This window comes from Wyeomyia smithii, chromosome 2, assembly GCF_029784165.1.
Source record: "Wyeomyia smithii strain HCP4-BCI-WySm-NY-G18 chromosome 2, ASM2978416v1, whole genome shotgun sequence".
NCBI lineage: Eukaryota > Metazoa > Arthropoda > Insecta > Diptera > Culicidae > Wyeomyia > Wyeomyia smithii.
This window is the reverse complement of record NC_073695.1, coordinates 69,735,459-69,751,919: the sequence shown is the minus strand read 5'-3', so window position 1 is coordinate 69,751,919 and position 16,461 is coordinate 69,735,459. Positions and strand designations below refer to the sequence as shown.

The window sequence follows — 16,461 nt, the reverse complement described above, 5'->3', positions numbered from 1 at the left end:
CATACTCCCATACCGCTCATTCGCAGCGCTAATTTCTAATAGTATTTTTGCAAGTGTTCGATTTGGCATTAGAAAAAAAAGCGAACAGAAACTGGATATAAAAAATCTGCTTTATATTACCTAATATCAGTTTCGTTTCAATTGGTTCTGCAACAATTGAACAGTGCTAAGTTTGCAGTGAAACAAAATTGACGGAAACTGTGGTTTACTAATGGTGTGCACCAATTATTTGTTCGCTTTTTAATCTCTTTTTTATGAGAAGCTGTTATTTTTACTCCTCCCAGTACGACCACTTGAATATATTTTGAAACGTGACGTATAGCTATGATAGGCTGGAATCAATTCGTTGCGTTTTTTTCCCATTTTTTGATTAGGCTGATACAAATTTCGAATTCTTTTTATGTCCAAGGTTATCAAAGTCAAAAAAAAAATCAAAATAAAAAAATTAAAAAAAAAGAAATATCTTTGATCAAAGTTTGTGTGCAAGTTATGACGTTTGTAACTTGCACTCAAATAAATGTTAAAAAATAACACTTTATTATTATTATTATTTATTTCGCTTGCCTTTGGACGAAACTCTCGCTGTCACTGGACTTGTTGGTTGCTAAATAAAGCATTTATTCTGTCGGAAAACCAATAAAATGAACAAAACGGTTTGAGCTTTTTTTTCTTCCCCTTCCAATATTCAAGATTTTTGAAGGGGGGGGGGGGGGGGTGACATAAAATGAAAATAAAATTTGTAACGGCCTTATTTGTCATGAAAATAAAGCGATGTCTGGTGAATATAACGAGTGAAACAAAACTTATCATTCAAGATTTTCATTCGATAAGTCAATTCCTTATCTTTTGTACAAAGCAATGAATTAATTCCAACACCTAATACAATATTAGTCCACCAATTTATACAAAACGTAACTTATTTTTATTTTACAAACAGGCTTTTGCATTAGGAAAAATCACCTAAGCGAAAATATAAAAGCTTTCATGTAATTTTAGTCTTCTATAAAAAATTATGATTATTTTTCTGATAACGTGTGATTAAACTCAGAATCTGATATCAAAATAATAAATTAACGATAGAAAAAATACCTTCAATTTGGCGATAACGAAACTCAAGCTTTCTCAAAAATAAAAGAAAACACACTGGTTGAAGAATTTAAATTTAAACTCATTAAACGCACCAAAAACGTTTTTTAAACAATTACGGAAAATGTAATAAGTTTTATTAATTCTCTCCATCATCGATGTTACACAGCAAAAAGGTTAATAGAGTTCACTCCTTAAATTATGTCTGACTGACTGTTCGCTTTCCTTCCTAACTTTTTTTTGCTCACATTTGCACTCTCATTGCCAACTGCGATCCTACAAAAAAACGGTAGCCATGTAGTTTGTAGTTCCTTCTATCTCCGATTATGTATATAACTATAATTATTATGTATATTTTTTAGTTTGATGAGTGTATAATCTAAATCGTCTCCAGTAACTGCTCCTCAAACTTTTGCGTTTTTAGCACAATATTTATTGTTCCTCCGCTTTATGCTTCGTTTCTGTGGCTTGTTTTTTTACTTTTCTTAGGATCAAACTAGTTGTATACTATAATTATTGTTTAAAAAATAGAAAAATAATTCTTCGTCAATGTTTATACATTCACTATTCTTGATTATCAAAAAATATATAGACGATTTTTTTTATTTCACTGTAAAAAAATCAATCAAGAAGTTCTACAGTTCCGGTTTTTCTTGTTTGCACTTTTGTTATCAGTTGTTGCGTGTGCCGCGTTATTACTTTTTGCTTTTTTTGTTTATTTAGTAAACACTTAAACGAACAGAAACTAGATATAAACAATCTGCTTTATATTACCTAATATCAGTTTCGTTTCGATTGGTTCTGCAACAATTGAACAGGTTCGCAAACTGCTTTTTTGAATGTTTTCGTGTGGGTGTTGTATTTCTGTTATTCTTTTACTTACTTCGGTTGATGTTCAAAAGCGTACATAGATTGAGCAGTTTAAGTGTACGTACAGAGTGTAAGTGAGTATGTAAATGCTTCGGTTAATGCACCAAAGGTGTGTAGTAAAATTATTGCTCTTCAAAACTAATGTTTGAAACTTGATTGTGATTCTTTACCTCACCGACAGACATTGGCTCACGGTATAAAAAAGTGTTCACCTATTTTTTATTTGTTTTATGTATACAGTAATACAGTTAACGGGTGTTGCATAATATACTGTTTTCACTCCATTTTTTCGTAATTTTTCAATCTTCATTCCTATTCTTTGGAAGCTACTACTTTTTTTTAAATGTCCTTACGATCTACGCTTGTCTCCGGTCTTCACAATTCCGAACCGATATCCGTTTAGAGTATGAGCGTTGGGGGGTCAATTTCCTTTTATGATAGAGTGGTCGGACTAGAGGATGTATTTCTCTCAAAACCCATTATCAAACAGCAGCAGCAGTGAGAAAGGAATCATATTGTAATTTGGATGGTCGCGTGTCTCCAAAGCGGCATGTCTCGAAGATATACTGCTGAGGCGGAGGCATCGTTGATCATTCAAATCTTAACAGTTTCCGCTAGCGTTGGTTTGTAGTAAATCGTATGTCAAGCGTAGTCCGATTAACCATTGCAAAATCTTCGTAATACGTGAGGTTTTACCCGACTTTCATCAAATAAAAGTTATATTGTCAAGAAAAACAAGAACAAAAATTCAATTGAACAGTCCCAAGTATTGTTATACTCGGTAGTGTGCCCACCATATTTTTCATTCGACATATGAAATCAATTCGTTTTCCAATGTTGAATTCTAACTGCAAAATGTAGCACCTGGTCATACTTTTGATTCAAACATTCTATAATAATATCAATAATATGCCGGATGTCAACTCAGTTGAGTTAATATTTTTGTATGTCACCATGCGGCTTCTTATTCCGTGCACACAAAATGTGAAAATATGTCAAATATAAAAAGATGTTTCAAAAAGTATGTTTGAACATACAGCACAATCACATTCAAAAATATCTTTTGAAACATCTTAGATTTGATATTTTTCACATTTTGATACGAAAAGCACGGAATTAGAGCGCCGCACGGTATTAAAATTAATGTAAATCTGCTTACCTTCCGGAAAGCAGCTCAGTTGATAAAAATCGATATCTGTCACTGTGTCATCTAGATGATGCTTTCATTTCTGTTAGATTATTGAGGGTAATGACTTTTTACGAATTTAGCCACCTTCGTACTATGCCAATTTTGATACGATACTCCATTAACATTATTCGTTTACATTATTCAAAATAAAATAAAAAAATTAGAATTTCCAATACTGCATAGCACACAATTAGGTGTCTATTTCCTAGCGAGTTTTTTACTTTAATGTCTAAAGAAAACCATTCCATCATTTGGAATTTTCAAAATTGCTTTTTCCCAAATATGATACGCACCAGCGTTCGATACTCACAAAATATATGATTGTCAAGAAATAAATAAATCAAACCTAATTCCCTTAGTATTGAAATATGTCCGCAGGCTCTAATTGAATGATTGAACTGAGGGTACATGCACCTAATCAACCTAGACGATCAAGTAACGTAGTCCAAAAAAAATTTCACTACTAGCAACAATTTAGCTTGCTTTATTGGAGGCATACAGTAAAATATTTCTATTTGTCTGAGGTGTAACCGGTGAAAATCGTACAAACATATTGTATGTACGCTGGATGTGCCATTCATTAATGTAGGTGTTCATTTTTTTCTCAAATTCGTCAAGCAATTAGACATAACTCCAACCTGATCTTTCATAATATTCACCGTAACTTATCGTTTGCTCGTGTAATTGATAATTGGTATGTATTATTCCACCACGTGTAACGTCGTATGTGTGTAGCATAACCTGGAGTGAAACTGAATGTATATTTTCCGAGGATGGTCTTTCCCATGTGTGTTTACAACACGAAGTCCTAACGAAACTGTTGTTTATAGTGTGTGCAATAAAACAAATCTTAAAACACATCAATACGGATGTTGCGTTCTTTTCGTTTCTAGAAGCAAAAATTATATTTCCTCCGCAATTTTATGTACAATAATTTGCACTAATCTTGTATTCACGCAGTATTTTTTTTTTCCTACGTGTGGCTCCTGAATGGCGACAGAACAAAGAAACATAGAACCAAACATAATATAATAATAAAAAAAAACAGTAATATTTGTTCTAGTATCATAAAGATAGTTCGCACAATGTAAATTTGTTGAAACTGCCTGATATTGATGTATATAACGCAGAGTATGTCTTTAGATCGTGAGAGCGAGAGATCAAAATGCCAGTCTGATAGAATTTAATAAATGTGTTCTGACTAAACAAACAAAGTAAACACAAAACCGGGCACTGCTATTGCAAACTTGGGAGGAAAACTCTCTTTCTCTCGATTTATGTATCTCTCGCTGTTGCGCTTCCTCTATCTATCTGTGAAAATAACTGCTGTAACGCCGTGAGATGGACAACAGACTTAGTGGCGCGCGTTCCAGGCGGAAGCTATTGGTGCTTGTGGGGCCGGTTCAGCTGGGGCTGCACCTAAACCAAAATCAGGGAAATCTTCCTGTGACTGAGTGTTCGGAGTCTTGCGTTGCCATGGAGCGCCTTGTACAACAAATCCGTGCTTCGGGCGACCCTGATTGTTGCTCATCGAATCCTCCAGGATTTGCGTGAATGTGGTCTGCTGGGTAGGAACCGCTGTAACCACATCCTGTAAAAATTCCTCCTCTAAATTGAGCAAATGATCGCGACAAGCTTCCACGTCATCCTGATTGTTACCAGCAATCACTATAATTGATTGATCCGGATCTTCCGGACGAGGGAAACTGATTTCTACTTTGAACATTTCCTTGATCTCACGAACGCGGCGTCCCTTGAATCCAATGAAACGACGATGGACACGCTCATCAATTGAAACTTCTTCGCGATACATCGAACTAAGCTCACCGACAATTCCCAGAATCTCATCCCTGGCAGCAATTGCATTTGCTTCGTAGCCTTGAATGGTAATAATATTATTGCAAGGATCATCCTGCTTCGGAAAAGAAATCTGCACTCCATGAGTAGCACGAATTTTATTAACAACGGCCCCACGACGGCCGATGATTTTTGGATGATACTCTGGGTCGATTTCGACCTTAACTTCATGCGAACGCAATTCACGATCTTTACGGTCAGCTTCCAATTCCTCAATACGCCTGGCAATTGCAATTTTAGCTTCGTCAATACAGGCTTTTGCTCCTGTTACCTTTATAACGTCCAATTTCTGATCTTGAGGAGATAATTCAATGTGCACATCATAAGTATTCATCAACTCCCTAACATCGCGGCCCTTCTGACCAATCAATGAACGGTGAAGATCAAACGGAACATTGATTTCTTCCGTAATCGGAACGAGCGCTAGTAGAGCTTCCTTTGCCTTCTCGCACTTATCTTGGCGACCACTGATTCGTATAATGTCGGTAGTCTTGATTGGTTCACCACCATTGACATCTCCATTCGACATTTGTGCATCAACGACCATTTCCTGCGCGTCACGTTCTGGGAATTTGATGTTGACATCAAATTCGGCTGTCACTCCCTGCACTTTTGAGCCCCCTTTTCCCATCACAATACGGTGATGACGAGCTGGAATGATGCACTCAATCGTAACCATCTGCACCAATTCGTCTACAATTTCCAAGATGCGCGACTTGGCCGCCTCAATGCAATCTTTGGCACCCTTCAATGTCACACGATCGCTGTCGATACCAGAGCGAGGAAAAGATATCATTACCCCTCCGCACTCTTCCTGAATGCGATGCAACACCTCCCCACGGCGCGCAACAAAATGTTTGTGGTGTCTCGGCTCCACACTTATTTCATCCTCTACAATGTTGTCAATATTCTTGATAATCGCTTCCAACTGAGATTTGGCCTCTTCAACGCCTTCCTTTTTGCCAATAATTGTTATGACTTCTTTGTCATCGTCGTTGTTACCTAAAACAACAACAAACAATTATAACTAACTCGACTATCGTATATTTGCATCTTACCTGGGAAAATAATTCTGGCTCCGGTAAGATCCCGGATCTTCTTAATGGAAGCGCCGTTCTTGCCGATGAGGAACTTATGGTGTTGCGGATTGGCACGCACCTCGGCAGTGTACGAAGAAAGTTCTTTCTCGTTTGTCAATTCAACCAGTTGTTGCTTAGCACGTTCTACATCGTCCTTCGGACCGCGGATAGCCACCTTATCGCTCTTGGATTCCGGGCTAGGAAACTTGATGGAAACCCCACCACATTCCTCCATTATTGACGAAATTAACTTGCCACCCGATCCAATTAGTGAATTGTAGTACTTCGGAGGGATCTGGATCTCCTCGGTGATGATGTTGGCAAGCTCTTCTTGAATTTTTTGAATGCGATCACGAGCATCTTTTACGTTCTCTTTTTTACCGGTAATGAGGATTACCTCGTTTTTATCACCCTCGGCCGGAAGATCTATCTTGGTTTGAGTTTCATCCCGGATCTTCTTGATGTTCGCTCCACCCTTGCCAATAATGTACTTGTGGAATTGCTTGAAAATTGGCACTTCCATTACAAAGGAACTTTTCTGTAATTCCTTTACATACTTGGTCAAGTATTTATGACACTTGTCAACATCGTCACGAGGGCCGCGGATTTTAACAATATCCGACTTATCATTCGGCCCTGGGAAGACGATCTGCACCTGGTTGTGCTTATCACGGATCTCCCGAATCGTTTCGCCCTTCGCACCGATAATGGTCTTGAACAGACGATGATCGATTACGATGGACTCTTCCTTTTCGTTTTCCAATTTCGCTATCTTATCAAGCAGCTCCTGCTTGGCCCTTTCAACGCCGACGGCCGGTCCCTCGATACGGATCGGTTTCAAGTCCTTCTCGTCGATGTTGATCAGCACCTCGTATTCGTCCTTCATCCTATTAATGTTGGCTCCGTTCTTACCGATAATATGCTTGCAGTAGATCGGATCCACCACCAATTCAGCGAAAGTGAGACGCGCAGTTAGATCGTTGACCATTTTCTCCAACGCCTCCGAGGATGCCTCCACCTGCTCTGGGGGGCCTTCAATTTTGATCCTGTCCTCATTGAATTCCACGTGCACATTCGGATATTGAGCGGTGAATTCCTTAATATGGCCACCCTCTCGTCCAATGATGTACTTATGGATCCATTGAGGACACTCCAGTGTCGTAGTGCGAACAGAGTTTGCCTTCTGGTACACGACACTCAGAGCATTGCCGAGCTTGTCCTGCGGGCCACGCAGAGTGATGGTATCATTTGGGGCATCGCTTGCAGGCATCTCCACTGAAACGCCAGTCATCGCCAGAATCTCCTGGATGGTAGCACCTTTAGGTCCAACAATGTACTTGTGCTGAGCACGGGGAACCTCCACACCAACACTGGTGCACTTTTTTTCCATCTCCTTGCTAATGGCTTCAATGCGCTCCTTTGCTTGCAGGACACCTTCTTTTTCGCCGGTTATAATGATTTCGTCTTTCTGCACCGATGGCGGCGGGATGTTGATCTTTGCGCCGGTTTCCTCCATCATCTTATTGACGTTTTCATTTTGCGGCCCCATAATAAAAGGATGGTAGATCTTCGGGATATTGACCCGTTCGAAAGCTTTGCGTGATTGCTCATCCGAAGTGGTTCGAATTTCATGCTCGGCCTTCTCGATGCCTTCCTTAGTACCGGAAATCGTTATGATATCCGATTCATCGGAAATACGTGGCACATTGATCTTGGTAGCGGTGATCTTCTCCAGCTCACGCAATTTTTCACCCTTTTTACCGAGAATCCAGCGGTGATGTTCCCGCGGAATACTGATCGACTTGCTCGCCTGAGTCTGGAAATGCACCAGAATCTTGCGGCGAGCTTCGATCACCTCGTTCGGTTTACCAGTCACCAAAAAAGTCAACGATTGGTCCTTGCCACTCGAAATTTCAATATGGGCGTTGGTTTCCTTCATGATGTTTTGGCAGGTGCGCAATGATTCTCCCTCACCAAACTTGTCCGAATCGTACTTGCGCTCTCCCGACGGCACAATAAAGACCTGGGTAACAACCGAACTACCGACACGCATGTTTTGCGTAGCAGGCAGAATAGTTTGGTTATTGAAACGCGGTGGAGCACTTTCCGGTAGGGCCGGGAACAGATCATCGTAGCACGGGGTCGGAGCAACCTGAACGACGTGGTGCTCATATGCGGAGTTGGTAGGTTGCTGATCAACTACTAGAATTAGGAAATAATAAGAAATATTGTTACTAATATTGTAGGCTAAACAATGCAATGGTTAAAATGTGATAATGGCGGAGTAGAAAATTGAACAAAATGAATAGAATCTAAATTGTGTCCAACTCCTAATTTTGAACTGGTCTTTCATTCTTTTTTACCCTTTTATGATAGTGAATCTAGTTATAAGAACATTGGTTTTCATTTACCTGCTGAATCCTCCATCACTGCTGCTTGTTTTACTGCTTGAAAAGAAAAGTCCTGATTCGTAGCAAGTCTTTACAGTACCACTGTTGGAAGAGAAAATAAACATTAAACATGGTGTAAATGGATTTATAATAATTAAATCATTTTTCGAAATGGCAAATTTTACAAATTTTTTGAAGTTACATTTGTAATACTTTAAATTAGAAAATGGTAACTAACTTCGGTGTAGTGAAAGTCTATGTAATGATTGTGTTGATTATCATAAGAACTAGTTTCAGGGTGGCCACTCATTTTACATTTTCGAGTTCCCGCATTTTTCCCGACTTTTTCCCGCATGATTGCAAGAAATTCCCGATTGTCAAAAACGGTAACTAGGTTATGTTCTATCGACGGTTGAACCTTAAATTGGAAGTAATATCGCATATCAGTTTTACCGAATTTGCTCGGGACATTCTACACAAACAGTTGATTAGTTACATAAAATGCATCTTTTGCCTTTCCACAGGGTAAATATAATTTTTGCGATTTTCTCAAATTTGCAAACCTTCCATTAAGCGATCAATAACCGAGTTAGCTATTTTGTGCTGTCTGTCTTCTTAAAATATGATATAAGCACCGTTTTTATTCAACGCATAACAACCTATTAGGGGAACAACAACAAACAAAACAGCACTCTGCGTACAATTTTTTTCCGTTGTTCAAATCATCGGAAAAAGTCATGGGAAGTTAAGGGTGAACATAAAACTACTTAACCTAAAAGTAAAAAGAATATTGGATTTTGATGGATTTGCGTTTTTTTTTTCCAAATTAAAGATAATGTTATTTTACGTTCAGGAAAAACACTGCGATTTAACTGTATTTCGTTTGTCACGCGTTACATAGATTCAAAACTTTTCGAAAGTGAATTTCAGCATTTTGATTCGCTAGTCCACCAAAGTTGCATCTCTCTGGACATCTGCCAACATCTTCAACTTGTTTACATTCAGCATTCAAAATGGTCAAGCTGATAAAAAAATGATATTGGGGACTAACATTTCAAAATAGGTGATTTCGAATTTTAAAAAAATAACAGACAAAAGATCTTAAATTATTATTTTTCAAATTAAAACTCTTTTACTGCACGAACACGTCTTGCAGAAACCGTTAAAAAGGAAACAAATTTATTTTTAATTTCTTTCAAACTTCAAGAAAAAAAATGTTTCTTGAAATTTTCCCAATCCTTTTTATTAGGATTTTTTTTAAAGAATTTTTAGTTTTTATTTCTCCATGATCATCAATATGCAATTTACATTATGCAGCTTATAAAAATATAATATTTTTCAAAAATCAGCTTTTTGAAATGTTTAATTTTGAATATTTTTAATACTCAACTACTGCCAAGAATTTTGCCGAAAACACCGCACCAATCAAACAAATCGTTCTGGTTTCGAAAAAAAATCTTCAGAAATTTTAACTTCTTCCGTGTTCAAATAATCAACGTTGTAGCATTTGGCAACTAAGCTTTTTGAGATCTTCAATCAATTTTTTTAAATAGAACTACCATCTACAGCTTTGCCGGAAACATTACACCAATCAACCTAATTATTTTGGCTTTTAGAATATTCAAAGTATTTTTGTTTATTGGCCACAGATTTAGCAGCCAGCTGTTTAGTGCACGGGGCGATTGCAGGGCTAGCGCTACGATCCTGCAGACAATAACAGTCTCTCTCGAGCCGAGACACGAACCTATGTCGACTGACTAGTTAGGCCAGCATCATACCCTAAGATCAGTTGCAAAACAAAAATGTAAAAAGTCGTATGCAAATAAAATAAATAAAATGTTTTTTTGAAAAACCGCGCAAACGATTGCGCTGTTTCCTAAGAACATTTCTGATTGTATTTACATCAAAAATAGTTTTTTCTACAGTCAAATTGTGTAATTTACAGAAAAATACGAATTTGAAATATGTAAAAAAATTAGTTTTTCAAAAAATTCCAAAATAATGTTTGCTCTATTCTGGGGCAAGTTTGTAATGTTTTTTCAATTAACTGCTCCGTATAGCAAGTTCGTCCCTAACCCAAAATTCCACCAGCATTGAGTTTCTAAGCGGAAATGGTAGCTAGTTTCGCTAGAGTTCGCCAAATATATTTTCAAAAAGATTAGCTGAAATAAAAATCTATTTGAAAAAGTGGAGAATCAGAACTGTGTGCCACCTATTTTATCCTCAATTTGTTTATTCAAATAACTACTAACAACTAGTGATGATAGTAAGATTGTACAGTGAAACTTATTCTGCATTGCTCTTAGAAAATGAAACAGTTTCTATTGTACATATGAGAATTTATGATTGAATCTCTCACTAAAAACGTTTTCTCGATAAACTGCTAACTTCCATTCCCAAACTCCGGTTTTCGACCCCGGTTCCAATTCGCTTTACCATCTTGAAGAGTCCCACAGAGGCCATTCAATTTTTTTAGATAAAAACAGATTTCGAAGTTTTATGCTATTCTAAGACATTTGTCAGGTCAAAAGGTCAAAAAAAGTAAGTTTAGTGACTTTTTGGGTAAAAAATTGACTGCTGAAGAAAAATGTGACTTTAAAGGAACCAACTTGCAGTCCTGCACTTCCAACTTCTCCATCATTTGTAATTGCATCATACACAATACTTTGAAAAAATCTTGGTAACAGAATCCCGATCAAATAAAAAAATTCCCGACTTTTTCCCGCATTTTTCCCGATGTAATTCAATTCCCGACTTTTTCCCGCATTTCCCGTTTTCCCGATTAAGTGGCCACCCTGTAGTTTCTTGCAAAGGATCGTTTATTAAAGCGGTTCTCAATCTGGGGTACGCGTACCCCTGGGGGTACTCGAAAGCCTTCAGGGGGTACGCGAAAGAAAAATCAGTAATGGCGGACAAAGTAATTTTTCTCTATAATACTTTATTTTCTGTTCAATCTTGCTCCTGAAACATTTGAAACCTGAACTAGACTACCACAACATTATCTACCACTGCCTCTCTCCTACTCTGCGAGAAAATTTCAAGCAAGGGGGTACAATCGATATGCAAAAAATCGCCAAGGGGTACGCGGAAAAAGAAAGATTGAGAACCGCTGGTTTATTGGAATAGCATAGTGGTATTACACAAAGAATTGGTCATAATTTTCCATATTGTTGCCAAATATGTTTGATGATTTTCGCAGCGTTGTTGTGGAGAGAAATGTACGTATACTTTAGATTCCCGCAAGGACCGAGAAATACTACCCAATCGTAATATCTTGGCTTAGCGGAACTTTGCATACATGCTAATTTATCGTGGGGTGGTGGAAAAAAATTTCGATTTTACCTGAAATGAATTCCCCTCAATATTTCCAGTATTGAGCACAAATAAATGCAACGTAGATGAGCCCAGCTTTGAAATCCCAAAGAAAAAAGTATTCGATTGAAAATGAAACCAAACAGTAGAGGTCCCGTATTAACTTTTCATGCTGAAAAAAATCGGGTCTCGGTTATAACTATTTCCCCGCTTGTTTTTTAGTTTCCCCTAATATTCCTGATCAAAAAATAAATTGCCTGATACTTAGATTTATCAGGTTTTCGCCATTCTGTTATGTCATTCACCAATGCCAACCATTTAAACCATCGATAAAACATGCTAGTTTTATGTCGAATTCGTTTTTGTGTCTGTTTAATTAAAACGTAAAATGTTTAATTAAAAAAATTGAAAAAACATAGTCGTATTGGAAAAATGAAATTTTTCAACAGTTCTTCAAAGGTAGACAAATCATAAAAGAGAAATTGTATGGTACAAGCAAAACTGTTAGCTCGGAGAAGTTATGATAAATTCATAATATTTTTTCATTGAAAAATAAATCATTTATTAAAATTCCATTCTATAATAATTATATTTCATTCTACTAAGGAGAAAAATAGACTAATATGAATAAATAAAAAATGGTCTAGAAAAAGACTAGACTAATATTGTCTAGAAAAACTTTTAAAATTTGTTGAGGAAAATAACAAGACAGTGTCTTGTACAAACGAAATACGTAGAAATTTAAAACAAATGCGTATTTTTTTGAATCCGCGAAGATAAGTAAATTCCAAAATCCGTGTAAATTCTGGAATCAACGTAAAAATAGCCGCATAAAACAAGAGACTTGGTTTCACTCGATCAGTAGACCAACAAGCACAGTACGCAGTCAATAGCGATCTACCCGGGCTTAGGAATATGTAGGAAGAGAACAGTGAATAAAATGTGGCTAGAGTGTGAAACGAAAATAACCACCGATAGTGAGAAGCCGCCATAGCACAACTACACAGATACGCACCCTTACTTGTTCGTTTGTCTGATAAACCAGTTAACGATATTAACACAAATCCTTACGCAGTTTGTGTTTTGATTAGAGAAGTTCATTATTTTTTGTTTCCAGATCGTGATCATTGCGTATTAAGTTTTGAACATACATATTTACATTGATTTATTTTTGCCTTTTTATGTCAAACAACCTTCCTTATTAGGCAACGTAAATCTGTTCAAACCCTTGTAAACCTTCATCTCTTATTTGATATATCACTAAATTTATTCTTTATATCTTAACTCGACTTATTAATTCAACCCTTAACTATATCTATTGCAAAGCACATCGGAATTAGTCCCAATCATCTTTAATTTATTGCTATAAGTAATGAATATTACACGCTTGTACGGTTTAAACGTATCGACCTATCTACGTGGCTGTCACACATCTCATAAAAAAGCCGATTGTTTGTACGAGAAGAACTCATTTACAATATAGTTATGTTTGCATCTCTACAGAGAAATGCATATAAGAATTTTCATTGCAAGTGTTTATGTCAGTCAGCGTCACAATCATTTTGCTTGATAAAGCATGCATAAATGGTCACTCTTGCTGTTGAATGTGTTTACCAAAAACAGTTCGACTGCCGGATAACAAAAGCAGCCTTTGAAACTGATAGTGAAAGGACGATAGCGTCTGCCAAAACTGATAAGCTTCAAGATCCATCATTCTGCTGAACAGTAACGAACAATTCTGCAAAAATTCATTTTTTTTTTACTTTAAATCAGATTGGCCAGATTACTAGCAGCAAAGTGGTGCCAATAACGGTTCCCGTGTTCTGTTTTGGTTTCATCATTTCTCATCTAAGCCCGGTTCCCTCGGACACGAGAGTGCTAACTCAGGCCAATACCAATACTAACTAAGAAGTACACTGATATTCGTTGAAGCATGGCAACTGCGAAGCAGCAAAAGGTACACAAGGAAAAAATAAAAACATCACGTAATCACCTTCAACGTGTCACAGCATGCTTCTTTCCTTCCACACCGAATAAGAATAATCTGGTACTAATAACCGGCAATCAAAAATTTTAGTTCCTTTTTCTGATAATGACTAACATCGTCTTAATATTGAAAATCTTTACTACATGGGTTTTCGTTGCCAATGAGCACTTAATAATTAGCAAGTCGCAATATCCCAACCTCCATGTGCCACAAAATTCCTGCCGTATTGTACTGCGTTCCGCAGCGCTTTCAGTGTATGAGTGATAGTCGAGGTCTTTTACCTCGCAAGATCCAATAGAAGACATTTGCTTCCCAACAAGGGCGACTTCCCATTCGTATGAAACGTACTGATCATCATTCTGTCTAGCCGATTCGATTAAGGACGAATGTCTGTCCTGGATAAGCACTTTCATTTGCCGGTTGCTCAGTATGGTGGGAAAAAGCTGTGTAAAAATATTCTGCAGTTATTTGATATATCGTCAACGTTGACCAGTAGGACTGGAGCTATGAGCTTTTCAATCCAAATTTAACAGGTAACAAAAACTGTAGCATAAACGATCACACGTCACAACTGTACCAAGTCTCATTACAGTTCCTTTCCAGAGCCCACTATGAATACAGTGATGTCAGAGTTTGATATTTTCCCGACTAGAGTTAAATGGATATTACATTAGTCAATGCCTTATACTCTTGAAACACCGTTATCACAACCTAAATTAAATTGTACATGACTTCATTTTATATTGCTTCAGAATTAAAAAAAACTTTTCTTAGTATTAGCAATATATACCAATTGATTGATACACTTAATATATAGAAGAGATTTATACTCACTGTACTGCATATAGCCAAAGATCCGGGTCTAGATGAGATTTGTCCTCGTTAGAGACTCCAGCTTGAATGCACTTGGTTTGCCGTTTGCTGTTATGCGTTTTTTTTTGTGCGCGGCCAGAGAAAGAAAAAAATTAAACAAGTTACACTTTTCGTAGTTTAAATTGTTGTTTAGGACGTTTGATAACTAGCGTGGCAGTGTGATTCGAATCAGGTTACCTGTTTTAATTTGTACTTTATCAAAAAGATTTCATTATCTATTTTAAATAAAGCATTTTTTGAATGTTAACATTCTTTAGATCTTTGCCCTGATAACACGAAAAGCCAAAATAATTAAAATCCAAATATAAATAACAAAAATTTTTGCAACTATTTCAACGCAGAGTGGGATATCTTACAATTCAATCGGTTTCTGAGACTGAGTTTAGGTTTTAAACAAAACCAAATATAACGTGATAAAAAGCAGTTCTACGTTAAACGGTAGTTCCTGCACTGGATGAATCAAGTTGTATTAGCAAAAATTTCAAATTCCATATCTCGAAACCATTTATTTTTTGTCACTTCAAATTGTGGTAATTTACAAAAAGAAAACCCCAAAATCAATCATTCAAAAGCCAGTGATAGTTTGTGACTATCGTTGATTTTCCTGCATAAAAATGGTATGTACATCCTGCGAATAAATTTATTTCCGACTATTTTAATCAAATTCGTAAACAAAATTATTAGTTTAGAAGTACACAAACTGACAACACTGCTCAACCAGCTCGATCGGCTAGCCGAATAGTCCGACCGTGCTTTCTTCTTTTTCGCTTCTTCCTGCGGTTGCTCTATCCATTTATCACTGCAATATGGTTTTCCGGATTATTCACTGGCCCAGCCAAAAAAGTACACTTTTCCTTGATGAAAAACACTCCCTGTCTTCCAATTTCAGAACCACAGTGTCACTGAACATCTAGTGGACAAACTTTCACCCGACAAAATCTGCGGGAACGTAGAAAAAACGGGATTTTTTCATTTTTTCGAAAGCACACCACACTGCCACGGAGTGAAAAAGTGAGAATGAGAAACGCAGAAGGGGCACCCGAAGTAAAAGCGAACCGAACCAAAACAGAACCACACGTACCGACTCCCAAGTAGTGAATGAGCTACGACACGAAGGCAAAAAGCATACGGCTACTAGCCGCGTTCTCTCTACAGACAGATTGCTGCTGTCGTGGAAGATGAGCAAGCGGGATAGCAAGAGTCTGTTGACAGCAGACCGGTTGCGGAATGACAACTCGCCACTCGCCAGGGTCTAACTCAACTGCAATGCAAAAAATTAGCAGTAACGGATGAATTTTCAAGCCAGCTCCATATAAACCATATAAACGATATAAACGTCAGGGATGCCAGGTCATTTTTCCGAATGTCTTCACCATTCTCTCGCCAACGACCGAACAGTCAAGATCGTAGTTAAAGATCAGGCTTGTGAATACGAAGGATTGATCGCGAAGTTTTTAAAGTTTTATATAATCTGCATTGATAAAGTAAGAGTGTGATAATTAAGTCAATTACATATAGAAACATACACTAAATAATCAGTAAGTAACTCAATTTCCATTGTATTTTTTGTCGACCTCAATGGTGGCTGCCGCCATTTTGATCGAACGATGGAAGAGAAAATTTTTTAATGAAAAGAGCGCTATCGCGCTCTAATGTAACAATAGATTCAATGGAGGAAGACGACATAAAGAGTGACGATGGTCCTCCAGAAGAGACACTTAACACTACTGCCACTGATAAACGAAAACTCCAACATAACCGAAACCCGAATACCGATACTGAAAAACAAAATAAAATCAGGAAAACCGACAAAGAAAA

At 37.2% G+C, this 16,461-nt stretch overlaps 1 protein-coding gene across 2 annotated transcripts; it reads right to left on the bottom strand.

Moving 5' to 3' along the window:
* Positions 1–1,147: 1,147 nt before the first annotated feature.
* Positions 1,148–15,748, bottom strand: LOC129721059 (vigilin). 2 transcript variants are annotated; one of them, XM_055673178.1, is made up of 5 exons: positions 15,725–15,748; positions 14,605–14,691; positions 8,493–8,573; positions 6,061–8,283; positions 1,148–6,004 (listed from the first exon to the last, which is right to left on the bottom strand). In XM_055673178.1, the coding sequence occupies exons 3-5, from the start codon at positions 8,506–8,508 to the stop codon at positions 4,500–4,502; spliced, it is 3,744 nt and encodes a 1,247-aa protein (XP_055529153.1). In that variant the 5' UTR covers positions 8,509–8,573; positions 14,605–14,691; positions 15,725–15,748; the 3' UTR covers positions 1,148–4,499. The 2 variants fall into 2 exon arrangements, with proteins under 2 accessions (XP_055529153.1, XP_055529154.1); XM_055673179.1 differs by lacking the exon at positions 15,725–15,748 and having other exon boundaries at positions 6,061–8,280; positions 14,605–14,697.
* Positions 15,749–16,461: the final 713 nt, after the last annotated feature.